At 41.8% G+C, this 17,486-nt stretch overlaps 1 protein-coding gene across 3 annotated transcripts in view; it reads right to left on the reverse strand.

The window, feature by feature from the left end:
- IGF1R (insulin like growth factor 1 receptor) overlaps positions 1 to 17,486 on the reverse strand; it is a 278,513-nt gene that overhangs the window by 234,483 nt on the left and 26,544 nt on the right. Inside the window, exons 1-2 of one of the 3 annotated variants that reach the window (XM_037910757.1) lie at positions 6,728 to 6,853; positions 5,079 to 5,185 (exon numbers count right to left, since the gene is read on the reverse strand). In XM_037910757.1, the coding sequence (XP_037766685.1) occupies positions 5,079 to 5,118 (40 nt within the window). In that variant the 5' untranslated portion in view covers positions 5,119 to 5,185; positions 6,728 to 6,853. Of the gene's footprint in view, positions 1 to 5,078; positions 5,189 to 6,727; positions 7,274 to 17,486 lie in introns of those variants that run through there. The other 2 variants (XM_037910758.1, XM_007053524.4) reach the window with 2 other exon arrangements.

Below are 17,486 nucleotides of genomic sequence, written 5' to 3' on the forward strand. Positions count from 1 at the left end.
AAATGCCATGACGTGGCAGGGGGTGAGGAGTCATGAGTCATTTCAAATGGTGTTACAAAGGCAAGCTTTGTCCTGGCTGATTCATATGTCAATCCCATATACTCACTGCTGTCTACAGTGATCATGCAAAGAAGGGGGAAAAAAAAAAATCTTCAGAACAAAGAACGTGCTCATAAGACATTGCCCCAAGTGCTTTTACCTCTGCATTTTGGAAGAAGGAATCAGGTGAGAAGGATGCCAAGAGCCTCCATATCCTCACCTAGACGTCTTCTGCTTCAGTTAGTTTCCTCAAAAAGCCCAATGCTAAAGCCCTCTAGACACACAAAGAATGCTGTCTTTGAGAGGCCCAGGGCTCACCATCAAGGGGTTTTTCCCTGCTGGAGACAGAATATAAACCTTTTCACCCAGGGCATTCAGGACAACTGTCCATCTGCAGTTCTGGGCCTAGGAAGAAGTCACCTGAAATTCCAGTCCATGGGTTGCGTCTGCTAGATTCAAGGATATATAACCAACATCTGGACTAGTACAAATGAGAAACATTGGTTTGTTTTGAACAAAACAGAATGACTTTAACTGATCTGAGCGCTGGACAGTTTAACAATGGTTAACCTGCTTTCAGTGTTGGACAAATCATAAATGAACGTGGCGCTCCCTTGAAAATGTCACCATTGCGTTTATATGATGCTATCCTTTACCATCTCCTGTAAATTTGCCGTTGTTTAACCCATCCCTCACAACAGCTGCTGGCAACAATCCAAACACTTCTATTCAGAAAGGCAACACCACTGTCTGTGATTCTGCTGCCAGAAGGAGACGTGCATGCAGCACGCTAGCACCCTTCATCTCAGACCACAACTATGTGTACAGAGAGACAAGACTAAGCCCAACACTGCACAGTGTGAGAGCTGTAAAGGGAAGGAGCTAAGGGCATTAAAAGTAGGAGTGTGCACTAGATAGACCAGCCAGGGGCTACAGAACTGACAAAGAAGTCAAAGAAACTTTGCACTGAAGCTTTTAAAAAGTTGGACATTTTCTGCAGCTTACAGATCGTCAAAATGTCAGTGTTACTCTGCCTCTTTAAAACACAGAACTGCTACCCGGTCTCCCTCCTCTCTTCACCATTGTTCCCATGCAAGTTATATCAAAGGAAGCAAAGGCCTGTTCCTTTGTTTGTGGCAAGAAAGAAGAGGAAACAGAAACTGACTTCTGCTCAATGACAAAATTAAACAGAAGCCAGCCTGCTGAAAGAACTAAACGTTCCCACACCACATTTACCCATTGATTTGATATCCTTTAATGGAAGCTCTAAATAAGGACAGAAGTACTTAATACATGCTCCCTACTATACAGCTAGAACCAACATAAAAGGGTAAGCAATTAAATGAATGTAAGACTATGTACAGCATTTCCATAGTTCAATTTAGCATTATTATGGCATGCAATGGGAATGTCAATGTTTGTCATCTTCATCCTACAAAAAATTACATAAAAAGAAGAATACAAACTCACCAGAAAAATATTGTAGCCCTCCTGCCTTTATCTGGAGAAAAAATGCAGGTTAAAGACCGAGGCCCAGGTTTTTAAATGGTATTTAGGTGTTCTCCATGCAGCACTGGAAGGCTAAGTAACACGGGAGCCTGAGTCTCATTTTTACAGGGGACTTAGGCACTTCAGAGCTCACTTTTCAAAAATGAATATCAGGCTCCTAAGTCACTTAGGCCTTGCAGTGCTGAGCGGAGAAACACCTGAATAGTTTTAAAAACCTGGGCCCTAGCTTCTAGTCTTTTTTACATCCTCTCTCTCCAGATTAGGAGTTCATTGCCAGTGTGTTCAAACAATCAAGTAGGATAAACAGGAAGCTCCCTTTTAAACAATCGAACATGTATACTTCCTTTGTTTTTCCTTCAGAAAGGACAGTGGTTCTCTTCTAGATGGATTGCTGGCAAATTTAGAGTCTTCTTCCTTGCAACCCCTGACATGTTACAATTAACAAAAACAACATGTTCCAAGTTTCTGGCTCTTTATTAATTAGAACTTTGGTTCACATACTTAGCTGTGGCATTTCCTTTTCTGCTCTCCACCCTAGCATCACTTCTCCCATTTCCACATGAGGACCTGAGCTTCAACAATTATTCTTACGATTCCTTTCTACTACCTCTTCACTGATTTGATCTCCTTGAGCCTTACGGTGATATTGTGACAATGTAAATATGGCACCATCTTTTTCAACAGATCTACCTCTGATGTGGATTCAGAGTCAGAACTTCTAACTTCAAGGAAAATAAACACCAGCCTTTCGTGCTCTGTTTCATCCTCTGGTTTGCACTCAGAAGCTAACACAGGCAAAAGGGAGTGAAATTAAAGAGATGGAGAGGGTCTCACTAAACTGGGTGACTAGGTGACAAAATGGCAGATGAAATTCAGTATTGGTAAGTGCAAAAGTAATGCACATTGGAAAAAACAATCCCAACCGTACATACAAAATGATGGGGTCTAATTTAGCTGCTCCCACTCATGAAAGATCTTGGAGCCACTGTGGATAGCTCCCTGAAAACATCCGCTCAACGTGCAGTGCCAGACAAAGAGCTAACAATGTTAGGAACCATTAGGAAAGGAATAGATAAAAATGAAAATATAATGTCACTATATAAATCCATGGTACATCCACACCTTGAATACTGCATGCAGGTCTGGGCACCCCATCTCAAAATATATAGCATTGGAATATGTACAGAGACGGGCAACAAAAATTATTAGGTGGATGGAACAGCTTCCATGTGAGGAGAGATTAGAGACTGGGACTGTTCAACTAAGGAAAGAGATGACTAAGGGGGTGGGGTATGACAGAGGTCTATAAAATCATGCACGGGTGTGGAAAAGTGAATAAGGCAGTATTATTTACCCCTTCACATAACACAAGAACTAGGGTCACCCAATGAAATTAACAGGCAGCTTGTTTAAAACAAACCAAAGGAAGGACTTCTTCACCCAAGGCACGATCAAGCTGTGGAACTTGTTGCCATGGGATGCTGTGAATGTCAAAAGCATACCGGTGTTCAAAAAATAATTTAATTTCCTGGAGAACAGGTCCATCAATGGCTATTAGCCAAGATGGTCAGGGATGAAACCACATGCTCCAAGTGTCCCTAAACCTCCGTCTGCCAGAAGCTGGGACTGGATAAGAGGACACGGATCACTTGAAATTGCCCTGTTTTGTTCATTCCCTCTGAAGCATCTGGCTCCAGCCACCACTGGAAAACATGATACCGGGCTAGATGGAGCATTGATCTGACCCAGTATGGCCATTCTTACGTTCTTTTGAACGAGGTTTAAAACAAAACAAAAAATAAAACAAAACCACATTCCAAAGCCAGGAAAGGCAATGAGGTTGCACAGGAATCACCAAGGATATAATCTAAAGACAATTAAGTGGTTTCACTGAAGACGTAATTTGGCCATACAGAACCATTATTATTGGTGGTAATACATAAGAAGGAACAAACCAAGCCTGACTCCCTGATTCAGACTGAATTATGCAGACCTAACAGCTGGGGATTTTTATTTTATTTATTTAAATTAAACTGACTATTTTCTACAAAAAATACTGAGAGAAACAAAGCCCTACAATGCTATTTGTAAAGCATTTTTATTTTTGAGGGGTGGGGGGAGTAGAACTGCATGGCAAGATGTCTAAATTCTCATCTGAGTGGATCTGTCAAGATATTCAAAATACTGAGGGATTCAGCTTCCCCAGTGGAGGTCCCAGCTTCAATGCTCTATAGATTTTTCCAACTCTCTTTTGTACAGAAACTTCTCTCACATTCTGATATTGACCATCACTACTTTAACTCAAGCCAAGATTGCAGGTAAAATTTGGGGACTTCTCCTCCCAGTGATTATTGCCTATAATTAAGTCCTACAGATAGGCTCAGCGCAGCCTTCTGAAGTTTACAGGATAAACTCAAAAAGCCTACAGTACAATTGTGGTGATTTGAGTAAACTATGAGTTTGTTTGCCCTATTTGTAAAAGTGCAAAGAGACAGAGTTCTGCCGTTTGTTTTTGTCTATACCTGCTATCAGAAGAGATAAACGGTGCCATAGCAGATAAGAACAAGACTGCAAACAGACACACAAGTACAACTTCATTGCAAGCCAGCATATCAATTCTCTCATTGACTATTTAAAACTTCCGACTACATTACAAACACTGACTTATTAACAGAAAAAAATTCCTTAACATATATTAACTACACTTAGTAGAAGATCACGGAGGGTGGGAGGGAAAGGAGACAAAAACATAATACCAAAAGAGATTCCAGTCTGTAGCTTGAGTCCTGCAAACACTTACAGATGTGTATAATTTTACTCACATGAGCAATCCCATTGAACTCACAACGGGACTCCTCATGCAAGTCAAGTTAAGCATACGTTTAAGGCATGGATGGGCAACCTTTGGCACGCAGCCCGCCAGTGTCAGCCCCCTGGTGGGCCGGGCCGGTTTGTTTACCTGTCACGTCCGCAGGTTCGGCCAATCGCGGCCAGTGGGAGCTGCGATCAGCCGAACCTGCAGACACAGAAGGCAAACAAAGCGGCCTGGCCCGCCAGGGGGCTTACCCTGGCGGGCCACGGGCCAAAGGTTGCCGATCCCTGGTCTAAGGGTACACTGCAGATGGAAGCAAGCCTGGGCAGACAGACTTGTGCTACCAAGGGCTTGTAAGATAAGCACAAAAAGAATAGCTGTGTGGACATTGGGGCACTGGTGGAGTCTGGGCTAGCCACTGGAGCTCAAGCCTACCCTGCCCCATGGGTCCAAGCTCAGTGGGCTAGCCCACGCCTCCGCCGGTGCTGCAACGAACAGCCATTTTTAACACAGTAGCACGAGCCCACCCAACACAAGTCTCTCTATCAAGGCTGGGAGGCTCGCTACCAGCTTCAGTATAGACATTCACCATGTGTTTGCAGGATAGCATCTTTGTTAACCTCCCCTCTAACGGCCCCACACAGAGTCCTTGTGGGCTTCAAGAAGGTTAAAATGGAACTTCTCTTTGTCCACTATTATGTACAGCTGTAAAACTGACCAACTGGATCCCAACGTTCCAGGAGCTCAGAATCTTTCATCTTTTCACTGCCAGTGGATGCACTCCACGCACAGCGTTCCACTTGCAAGGATAACAGGGTTCCAAGACTGCTGAAAAAAATGTCTCCAGTTAGTCCATTTTACCATTATGCCACGGGGAGAAGTGTGAAAAGGGATGGGGGTGGGGGGTGGGGAGAAGCTTCCACAGACATTCAAAAGGATGGTGGATTGTAGTTCCTTTAACAACCGGGATTTAAAATACAACCTGAAGTGACCTCCTGTTGCTGCGGTCCATTCACCAGCAATAACCACACAGCTCTGTTTCTCGACAGATTCGTCTTTCCTTGTGAGTACTGAGAATACTTCTCATACGCCTGACTTCTGCATGACTCATTTTTAAATCATAAATTATGTACATAACTGATAATTACATAAAAATGAGAGCGCAACCTATGAAATAAATAGGCAGCTGGTTTAAAACAAACCAAAGAAAGGACTTCTTCACACAATGCACATTCAACCTTCGGAATTCGGCATGCTGTAGGATGGAAACTCCCTTATTGGCTGTTACTGAAGATTTTAATAAGTACAACTAGCCACCAGTCAATGTCATACTGTGATGCTGCAAGTATGGAAACAGAAATCATGATACTATGGACTACTCCTGGCTCATCTAGAAGTGGTTCTGTCAATACAGAGCTACAGGGAAATAGATGCAATTTATTTTTCCCCTTCCCAGAGGAGTTAGCTAAGGTGAGGATTTGTCTGAAATGTTTGTCTAGTTATACATTACAGACCAAACATCTTTAAAGATAATTATACTAATTATTAATAGTACTGTACCAGCCATCTTTGACAATGACTGTACCCCTCAATAACAATAAAAAAAAAATCAGGAGGAATTCTCTCTCTTCAAAAAGTAGCTTTTTAAAAATAAGGGCTTATGAAGCCAAGGTTTTCCAACATTCCTATCAAGTGGATTTTACCAACAGGAATACGTGTCTCAAATTATTTAAAGTAGAGAAAATTTCAGACAGTTATGTAAAGTCTTAATAAAGACCTTCAGTGGTGAAACTTATTTATACAGGACCCTGGAGGCCATCAAAATGCAAATTCTGATGGAAAGCTTAGGGCCCTGTCCAAAGCCCACTGAAAGCAATGGGGTGCTTTGGTCCTGAGCACAAGTACCTCCCCACAGCCATCATCTGCAAACTGATTATAAGAAATGAACATTCAGACAAATCTGTTACAGAACAGTTCTCATTAAGCAGTGTTTGAGGAATGCACTTCCACTCAGGAACCCAGCAACACTTCTGATTCAACTAGTTATCCTGCCGAAGCCAGCTGCTGCAAAGAAGCTATTCTTGCCTCCAGTTTTATTGACCCACTTATCACCCTTGAATCACAATTTCTTTCAAATGTGAAAAATTAAATATTCACTATGGAAACAGCTAAAGAGTTGGCCATGGGGTTACATGAAATACTCCTGATTGGAGAAGACACTAACTTCAGTGGTACCCAGCAGGACCAAAACAAAGCTTATATGAAACGGCAGAATTAAGCCACTTTAATAAATTTAGCTATTTATTTTAGGAAGAGGCACACACAAAAAAAGTTGCATTTGAATTTGGCAATCTATTCAACTCTTACTTTTCTGGCAGTGGTTGGTGGTCCAGCAGCGGTAGTTGTACTCATTGTTAATGGAGGTCTTCTCACACAATGGCTTCTCTTCCATCGTCCCTGGACACAAGTCCCCACACTCCTTTGGAGGTTTATTCCCAACTATGTAGTTGTTGGACACTGCATCTAGGATCAGAGACCAGTCCACTGTGGAGAGGTAACACAGGTCAGAGTTTTTTTCAATCCGGATGGCCCCTCGGGTGATGTTCCTCAGATTGTAAAGCCCAATTTCTTTGAGATTAGTCATCTCAAAGATAACCAGGGCATAGTTGTAGAAGAGGTTCCTCCCGCGAATGACCGTGAGGTTGGGAAAGAGATCACTGAGGCTCTCTAAGCCTGCCACACGGAACAGCAGCAAGTAGTCGGTGATAACTGTGAGCTTTGGGAAGCGGAAGCTGCGGTAGTCCTCTGCCTTGGAGATCAACAGAATCTGGAGGAAACCCTCAATTACCGTGCAGTTCTCTAAGCGCTTCAGCTCATGGATATCATTGCGAATGTCGACATTTGGCCCACAAACTGAAAACACAAGAGAAAAAAAAGAAATCCTTAATCAACTTAAAACAAGTTTTTAAACTTTAAAACAAAATTAAGACAAATTAAATTGAAACAGCTCTGACTGAACATTTGGTCTGCCATAAAATTTTAACTCCACAATTAAACTGTAATTTTTAAAGAATAAGCACATAATTTGGGCCTACTATCGAATATACCACTTTCATTTTCTCTCATTTAACTGATCAGTGTTAATATTACATGCAAAAGAAGAGCGCTAGAAGCACACATGTTCTGCAGTGGGTACAAAACTGATGCTTTCTTATGGCTGCTGCAAGCAAGCCTGGATTTTACCATGGAATAAAAACAGAATGCACAGTGCTTCAATTAATTCAACAAAACAGGTCATAACTTTTAGAGGTGATCTTTTAAGTGGTGATAGGCTGAGATTTCAGTCACATGATTCCCAGTGAGTTTAATGAGAGGACTACACCTAAAAAAATATATACATATATATAAAAATCTTTAACCCTTAGGTTACTAAATTAAAGCTGAGAAGAAACTAAAGCACTGGAGAACACAGTAATTTGGCTTCAACCCTCTAAATCCCCAAACCACTCAACACCAAAACCTACTCTACTTTCCCAGATTCTCACGCCAACTTGGCCCCCACACCAGAACATAAAAGATCAGTAACATTACAACTATACAGAATGCTACTCAGCACTTCCTGTTCTGCAAGCATTAGGAAAAGAAAGTGTTCTGACTTCTTTCTAATTCAGAGAGTTCCTGTTCGCATGCACTCCAGTGAACCAAGTTTCACTAATTCTGGCACAAACCCACAGTGGAGTTCCTGAAGCCCTAAGAAAAACAGGATAAACAACAGACTTATTTACAAGAATACTTATTTGAGTCATAATGAGGAATTTCCCTTGAAAACACTAGATTGAACCCAATGTATTCTCATGAAGTCAGCTGTCAATAGGACATGAAAATCCAATATATGGGGAAACAGCTTCATAACCAACTTAAGTTGTCTGACTTTTCACATCTGGAGAGAAAATGCACACAAAAGGAAAAAGAAGCTTGACAGAAAAAGCCCTCTATTATGTCAATGCCACAATAATCACTCAAAATAGACTGGAACATACTTTTTTGAAAGATTGTATTAATAAATACAAGAATTACCTACATAAGCAGTTCTCTATAAATATAAAACAAAGATGCATGGTCTTCTCTAGGGAACAAGAAACCACCTAAAAACCACAAAGCGCAAGGATAAGAGCTCAAGAGTCAGTTGTTCTTGAACTTGCTGACAACACTGATCTTTGAGGTATTTGGTGGAAGAAATGAAATGGAAAAAGGATGCCCTAATATGGACAATACAAATCAGGCATTGTGAGCTAAAGGAAGAAAAATGACAATTTGTTTAAAGCAAGCTTACCCGTGGATCTAGTTGGATGGGGAGACTGTGTGTCTTGTTTTATGCATATTGAACTTAATTACTTTACCACCAACTTTCTCTGAGAAGATAGTGTGGTTTAAACCATAGCAGCCTGAATATCCAACAAGAATTTAAAGGTAGTTAACATCCCAAGGGATCAGCTGGAGTTAGTGTACGCATTATAGACAAAGAGGAAAAATATAAACTTTACTCTTTGGGGAGTACAGGAAGATAGCAGGAGAGGATAGTCTGGTCAGAAACTGATGTTTCATGGGCAAATCATCATCTACTATCACTTCTGTACTACCCAGACACACAAATAAATTGCAAACTGAAGGCTGCAATGATTTTGAGGTGAATTACCACATTGGAGGCATACATAAGCAAGAAAACTTGTTCCATGAGCCTGTAAAAAAAAAAAAAAAATCTAGGATACCAGTGAGAAACACTTGGACTTTTGGAGAACCAGCACGAGAAAAGCACCTTCTATCTTACTACACACTACTGTCTGTCTAAAGCATATCTACGGTCCTGCCGAGACCGAGTGCCATGGTATTAGCTGACAGAAGGAAAAGGTGGGGAAGAGGAGGAGCAAAGGTTGATGAAGCTGGCACCACCCACATTCAGAAGCCAGACTACAAGAGTTAAAGAAATCCAATCCATAAAACCTGTGATAAAAGCTGTAAAGGGCGGGGAGAAATCTGTCAGAGGAATTCTAGGATGTCTGAGCGTGCAAATGAATCAAGGTTTCTAGCACTGTATGTCGTTCAGGATTTGGATGAGCAGACAGACTGGCACCTACAATTGCCAGCTTAGAAAGGTCTCTCCAGGCAAACATTAAAATCGTGTGAAATGGAACAACTGCAATTAGAGCAATAGAGAAAGACTTGGCTTTGGGTCTGACCCTGAATTTCATTCTTAGAAACCAAAATTCCCCAGTACTGGGGGCTAGGGCGATGAACTCAATTGAGTGTTCAATTCTCTGTTCCTTCACAATCCTGATATACTGATTTTTAAATCATACATCTCAATGATTAGGCTTTCATGCTTACTGGTCATTCTTCTACAAGTCTCTCCACCACCACCACCTATCCCTCAGCTCCATTTTCAATCTAGTCCCTTTTTTCCCTTTCACTGCGATTCAGTCTCTGAGATCTGCTCTTCATCCATTGTCTCTGCTTGGTTAAGACCCATCAAGTCTGACAAGCCTCCATGGGAACACCATTCCTCTCCTTCTGAACTTGTGAGGGAAAGCCACAATACAGCACAACAAAAGATCAATAGCATGGCCTTACAATGCAGTTTATGAGGTAACTAGGTGAAATGTAATGGCCTGTGACACACAGGATGTCAGATTAGATTGCTTACGTGTGAGTGTGCCACTGACATATCTTAATTTAAGAACTGGCTTTTTTTAGTTGGTTATCTAATAAGTTATATGTTTTGTAGAACTAATAATGAAGATAATGAAAATCACAGAGCACCAACTATGAACCGGGGAAAACACCTTGTTTCATATTACACCTGGCAAATTCTACCTTTCCTAGGTAAAGAGGAAATGTCTCCAAGTTCAGGGGATAAATGAAAAAAGACCTTTTTATTTATTTAAGTTTGGCCACTGTTTTGCTTTGCGGTCTCATTTCTTTTAGAAGTTCACATCGTCCATGAAAGTTAGTTACTCCATAACGCATCATCTTTTCCTCACTTTTGTTCACTGTCCTGAAAGGGATTTTATGAAAAACAAATTAATCTGAGATAAAAGACTACTACAGTTTCAATTTGGCCATGTTGTGTTTTCTTTGGACGACATTTAGGGACTGTGTGTTTAGATTTACAATATAAACTGGTCTCTCAAATGGACAGAAAACACACTACAATGTCCTTTATAAATTTTTATATGCAGCAGTGTATGGTTTCTTTATGTGTTCACTACTAGATATTTTTAATTCGCCTAGAGTAACATATTTTGCGTCCAATACAGTTAAAGTATTTCCTCAAATTCAGATGTAAAGTTTGCCACAATGCATGCAACTAACCCACTGTACTGCTGTAAAACAGTTAATAATGCATGGCCTGTTAATATTGCTCCATTAAAAATATAGCTATTCCTTTTAGTAGACTATTATAACAACCAGTATAGTTTACTGATAAGGTGACACATTCATTTTCCTCCAGCTGCTTCCAACTTTCCAAACTTGTCTCCCCTATTGCTGCAATTTCTCATGCTTATTCTCAACAGAGGGGTCAATTCTGAGAAGGCAATTTTTTAATTAAACAGTTAGGGTGATTAACCATGGGAACTACCTACCAAGAGAAGTTTCTCCATCTCTTTATTGTCCAGGTCAAAACTGGATGTCTTTCCGAAGAGATGCTTTAGCCAAACTCACGTTAGTGGGCTCAACACAGAGGTAACTAGGTGAAATGTAATGGCCTGAGACATACAGGATGTCAGATTAGATGATCTAATGGTCCCTTCTGGCCTTAAAAAAATGTATGAATAAGTTTGATAAAATCCACTTGGTGGTTTTGTAAGATATTCAAGCATGAAAATAAGGATTTTTCCCCCCCAATTACATTTCTGCCTCTTTATGATGGGTTTGGGACGGGGGGGGGCAGGAATCAAGTAACTTGTGTCTACTTATTCACAGAACTTCAAAACTTTCTATGGTCTTGGAACATCAGCAAAGCAACAAATCTAATCACATTCCAAGCAGTCATCTTTCCTAATATTAATCATCCGTTTAGAAGATAAAAACAATCTTGAACAGATAAGCCAGTTAAAATCTCCAAATTGCATATATTTAGAAGTAACTGTTATTTAAATATAATTTTTAGCAATCATGGAGTCAGTCGTTCCACAATGGCTATTTTGTGAAGTGGGTTTTTGTCTTACTTTTGCATCATTTCTTGCCTTCCGTGAAACAGGAGACTTTGAAATCTTATTATAACCCCTCTTCATACACATCTGCCAAACAGTTATTTAAATCAACAAATCAATTATGATTTAATGGCTTTGCCTCTTGGTAAAGGGCAAGAAGAGACTCAAAACAAGATGAAAGCAACAGCCTCCATGCAAAATGGCCATCTCCATGGGGCAAATCAGCATGAACCTTGCTGTTCAGTACTTGGGTCTACATTGCCTCCACGTTTCTGGTAACTTATTTATTCAAGTTTAAGAACTAAAGGGCATGACCCACAGCTCAAACACATTCACTGTTTTTATGTAAGAGACTGTTACCTCAAAGCAACCTGAAATCAGTTCATCACTGCCTGGCTTTCACTTCCAAATTTTGTATTTCTTCCAGTTACTCCATTTAGAAAGTGTTTAAAGGAACCCAGTGTTTTTCAAAACATACAATTCCTTTCATTTTAAATCCCATTTGTCAGTGGCTTTAGCTTTAATTTTATTAAATCGAAGACGTACTACACACAAAATAGTCTTGGTGATCCCCCAGATGATATTAATGGTCACCACACCTTTAAGAGCTTCTCCTGTCGCTCTGCTGAATGGGAAAAGAGGTTCTTTGAGGCTGCAGAACCCTGAGTGCAAAGCTCCTTTTATCAAGCAAAAGACCTGCTTGAACCCAAAAGACACTGTGATGAGCAGGTTCTCTCTAGCCACACGGGTAGATAATACTTAGTCCTGCCATGAGCGCAGGAGACTGGACTAGATGACCTCTAGAGGTCCCTTCCAGTCCTACAATTCTATGATTCTATTAGAGCTGAATCTGAGGATAGAGGCTCACTTATGTCCAGTGAACTAAGCAGTAATCTGGAAATCAACTCCCCATTTGTATTTCTCCTGTTTTGTGTACCAATGGGTCAATACAGAGGGAGGCAAGACTCTCATTCTCAGAGGCCCAAGGATTTCCCCCCATTCTTCCCCTTTAACTTCTCTCTTGCCAAGGCCCTGCATTACCTCAGTGTCCCACACTTCCTACAGAGGACTCAAACAGCCTGATAAAAATGATTCATTTTGGCCACATCAGATCAGGGAGTCTCCCCCGGGTACTTCAGATACAATTTTAAGGGGTACTTTGGATAGGATGCCGGAAAAAGTGCTGGACACCGAGCACAGAAAAATATCCAAGCCTCATAAGGTGTACCAACCTGGGAATCAATGTTGTCACCATCCCTTGAGGATGAGGAAGGGAGAAACAGCTTGTGTGCCAAAGAGCTCGGATGCTTTGCAGGAGTAGGAAAGGCATGGGCCACCCAATCCCTTGCCCCCACTGAAACCTGGCACATGCTGGTAGCAAACAGAATAAATCCTCCAGCTAGTAACCTGCTGCATGACTTCTACAGAGTGGACGTTATCCTGTTTTACCAACAGCTGTTCCAGTGCTGCTCAGAAAGACAAAGAATGGGTCAAAGAAAACCCAGGTCCATTTGTTCAATTTTAAGTGAGAACCTACCCACCACACAACAGCAGCCAAAACAAAGTCTCACTGGGCCAAATATGGCCAATCCTGAGCGCGCTCCCCTTAAATAAGTGAGGAGAGTCTTTCTATACAACTATTATTAAGGCTGCGTGTCAGTCACGGATTCCATTACTTTCCGTGACCTCTGTGACTTCTGCAGAGGCCAGTGCTGGCTCAGGGGCTGCCTGACTTGGGCAGCGCCTAGGCCAGCAGCAGCAGTTGGGGTGGGTGGGAGGGGGCTCAGGGCTGGAGCAGGGGGTTGAGTGCAGGGTGGCACTTACTGGGGGCCCAGCATGTCTTTGCAGCTCCTTGGTGGAGGGACCGGGGGCTCCATGCGCTGCCCGCGCACACAAGCGCCGCCCCTGCTGCTCCCATTGGTTGCGGTTCCCAGCTAATGGGAGCTGCAGAGCCAGCGCTTGTGGTGGGAGCAGTGCGCAGCACCCCTAGGCCGCTTCCCCCTCTAGGAGCTGCAGGGACACAGAGCCAGGTAGAGAGCCTGCCAGCCCTGTCCCCCACCCCCAGCACCAGCGGGGGTCCCGGACCACACACTGCTGCACGCCTCCCACCCAGAGCACCCACAGCCCCCCCGCCCAACTTTTAATTAGGGGTATATAGTAAAAGTCATGGACAGGACATGGGCCGTGAATTTTTGTTTGTGGCCCATGACGTTTACTAAAAATACCTGTGACTAAAACATAGCCTTAACTATTACTCGCATTCAGCTAGCATATGATGCTTCTGAATATGGTGCTGTTGTTCTCCTCCCAAACTCCACTAATAAAGACGATTAGATAAGATCATCCTTCAGTAAGGTCAACACAGAGCCATGTGTCCATCTGGGAGATCAGCACAACTTCTAAACAGTGTTTTGTTGTTTATTCCCTATGAAGCCACTTCCTTCTCATCACGTGTTTTCAGCTTAAATCCATGGGAGGTCCTTATTAAGGAATTTGGTCTAGAGCAGCACATTTGCTGTCCAGCAGTGCCTACGCCTCGGATTTACAGCATTCATAAAATCAGACATTTCCAAAACTCCCATCTCTCTTTCACAGCAACGAAAGAAATGCTTACCATGTATGACAGATTTGGAGCTGCCCTGTCATAACTTATGAATACTGTATGTCAGCCTTGACATTTGGGATGTTTACTGTATGACTACACTGGGTAAACTCAATAGATGGCTGTCTGGAAAAACAGGAAAGAAGGAAAAGAATGCCTCAATATAGCCATCCCTAAGCAAACACTAAAGAGCTGTTAAGAGACAATGTCAGAACTATTAGCACTGATGATTTTGCCTCAGTCTCCGGCCAACCTACGCAACTCTTTTTCAGCAAACAGAAAAAAGCCCACAAACCACATAACAAAAGAACTCTGGCAGGATTAAAAGGGACAAATTACAGAGAATCCATACTTGTTGCAGGGTACCAGACTGAAGCTACATCTGCCCTAGAGCCACTACAATGGCACTGCTGAGGCTGTGATGCTCTAGCACCACAGCGTAAACACTTCCTACATCAACAGAAAGTGTTTTCCCACCTATGTAGTTAATCCACTTCCGCAAGAGGCGGCAGCTAAGTCAAAGGAAGAATTCTTCTGTCCATCAACTGCGTCTATATAGGGGGTTGGGTTGACCTAACCATGGCACTCAGGGAGCAACATTTTTCACAGCCCTGAGCAACGCGGCTAGGCCAATCTAATTTTTAAGTGTAGAGCAGCCCTGAGACAAAAAAGCCTGCTGGGGGTATCTGTAGAAGCTACACTGGTTTTAAGAAGGCTGTCTGGTCACTGTATACCACTGGTCACAGACTTCCAAAGAGAAAACAGTAAGTTCTTGAACTCAGTTGGACCTACATGGTAGGAGTACTTGACATAGCCCAGGGCTGGTCTACAGTACCTTTGTGTAAGAGTGGGAGAATTGTGGAATTTCACCCAAGCAGAGGTAAAGGCCACAGGCTCGACTCCTGAATGCTCTCAGAGATCCCAGATAAGGGGCAGCCAGCTCTGTAATCGTGATGCCTTTTAAAACTGTCAAAAAGCTACCTGCACCGTCATACTGCCTACTGCAGATATCTGAAGGATGCATGCTGTGGGCAGTGGAAGTTAATTGCAGAATTCATAGAAATCAGCGACTGTAGACATCCTTTATAGTCCATCCCCTGATAACACAGGACTCTTCCACAAAGTATATTCTTGTGTTTTGTCCTGCTAAGAGAGAGACTCTCAGTCTGGAAAAAAAATGAACCACTTTTCACTTCTGTTGAAGTTTTATTTGTTTGTTTTAATTAATTTAAACTTCAGGTTCTCAGGCACCAAACACAATGCTGCCATGTTTGGTTTGCAAACACTGCAAGGGAACATTTAAACCCAAACAAACAAACGGTTTTCATTTGAAGTTAAATCATTAAACTATTCCTGTTTATATTTAGGGGCTTGTTTTGCACTTAACGAGTCAATATCTGGGGACAAAGCTAACAAATGGTGATCTTTTAGATGACTTTAGAGACTGGAGACTATTGTGCAATCTAAGATCTCATAGCTAGGAAATACTGCCTGATGAATTTTTGTTTGGTTTATTACACTCCTTACTTCTAGTACCACCTTATACAATTATTCTTCTGCTTTGGTGGGAAAAGGAAGCGTAACGAAAAGGACCATCCACAGAGTTAAAGTGAACAGGATTCCCCTATCCTCTATGTACTTAACGATGACTGACATTCTCCCTACATCATCCGTTAGCCAAACTACGTATTTTGTTTTAGCCTTATAGCTTTTCTGTATACGTCCTACAAAAGGTCCATCCTGTTACTCAGGCGCCCAGAATCATGCATTACACTCACCAAAGCCTCAGAGAAGGACACTAATTTCACCCAGGTTACAAAGCCTCTGCATACCTACCTTTAAACTGATTTGACTTTATTATTCTAACTCATTGTAAGTGCAATTGAATATTGTGTCCATGATCAACCAAAACTTTCTCTTGGCATTGCTGGTTTCTTTATAACGCCCTTTCATTCAACTCCCCCAAAAGCACACGCACACACACACACTTTAAGTGAAAAGGAGTACTTGTGGCACCTTAGAGACTAACCAATTTATTTGAGCATAAGCTTTCGTGAGCCACAGCTCACTTCATCGGATGCATAAAAGTGGAAAATGCAGTGAGGATATTTTTATACACACAGACCATGAAAAAATGGGTGTTTATCACTTCAAAAGGTTTTCTCTCCCCCCACCCCACTCTCCTGCTGGTAATAGCTTATCTAAAGTGATCACTCTCCTTACAATGTGTATGATAATCAAGGTGGGCCATTTCCAGCACAAATCCAGGTTTTCTCTCCCCCCACTCCACTCTCCTTTTCTAAAGGGATCATAGAAAGCTCATGCTCAAATAAATTGGTTAGTCTCTAAGGTGCCACAAGTACTCCTTTTCTTTTTGAGAATACAGACTAACACGGCTGCTACTCTGAAACCTCTCCTTACAAGGTGTATGATAGCAGACCTTTTTCAGGTTAACTATTCCTGTCTGTCCTTTTGGGGGTGAGGGCAGGTGGGGCACAGGGACAGCAGGAAGGCACTAGTGCACAATCCACATTTGCGTCGTTTAGCCTGTGTACTCACTGCAGAGGTGGTGAGTTACTAGCCCAAGTGAAAGCAACACCCAGGCTTTAAGTCTATACCGAAGGAGGGGTCAGCTATCTTGGGTTTAAAGCACCCAACTCAGGTGAGAGGGTTGTGTGTGAACAGGAGGAGGGTTATAGGCAAGACCAAGTAAGAGCCTAGGTTAGCTCTACAGTTAAGATATACCCTGTGCTGCATCACTTTTGAAGTTACAGACATGGTTAACTTAACCAGATCATAAAAAAGGGGCAGAATCCAAACATATGAAGAAACTTTCTTGTACAGAAAAAGTAAGCAAATGCTTAATTCCTGGGATGTGAATCCAGTTCTCTTTTTGCAGGAAAGAAGGAAAATGTGTCAGCCTTTGTGCTGTTTCTTAACCCACGGGATCACTTGCCTGACAGCACCAAAAAAAAAAAATAATAATAAAAAAAAGTCACTCTATGGAAGACACAATACACAAGTGAGTAGGTGGCATATTATGATCAGTAACTATGAGAGCAAAACTGTGATAATGATGTTTAAGCTCTATGCTACTAGTTGTAGTCTAATGCCTGCTAAAGCAAAAGTGTAAGACTGAAAATTACAAGCTCTTTATAACAGAATTTATGTTTCACAATCTGTGATGACAATAGAGCTCAACAGAAATTGTCTCTCTAGGGGACCTCTCTTCACCTTAAAAAAAGGTCGTGTGTACAGTTTTATTTTATTTTTTTATTTTTTTTAAACAGTTGTCTACACATCCAAGTGACTC

The sequence above is a fragment of the Chelonia mydas genome, chromosome 10 (assembly GCF_015237465.2).
Source record: "Chelonia mydas isolate rCheMyd1 chromosome 10, rCheMyd1.pri.v2, whole genome shotgun sequence".
In the NCBI taxonomy this organism is placed as follows: domain Eukaryota; kingdom Metazoa; phylum Chordata; order Testudines; family Cheloniidae; genus Chelonia; species Chelonia mydas.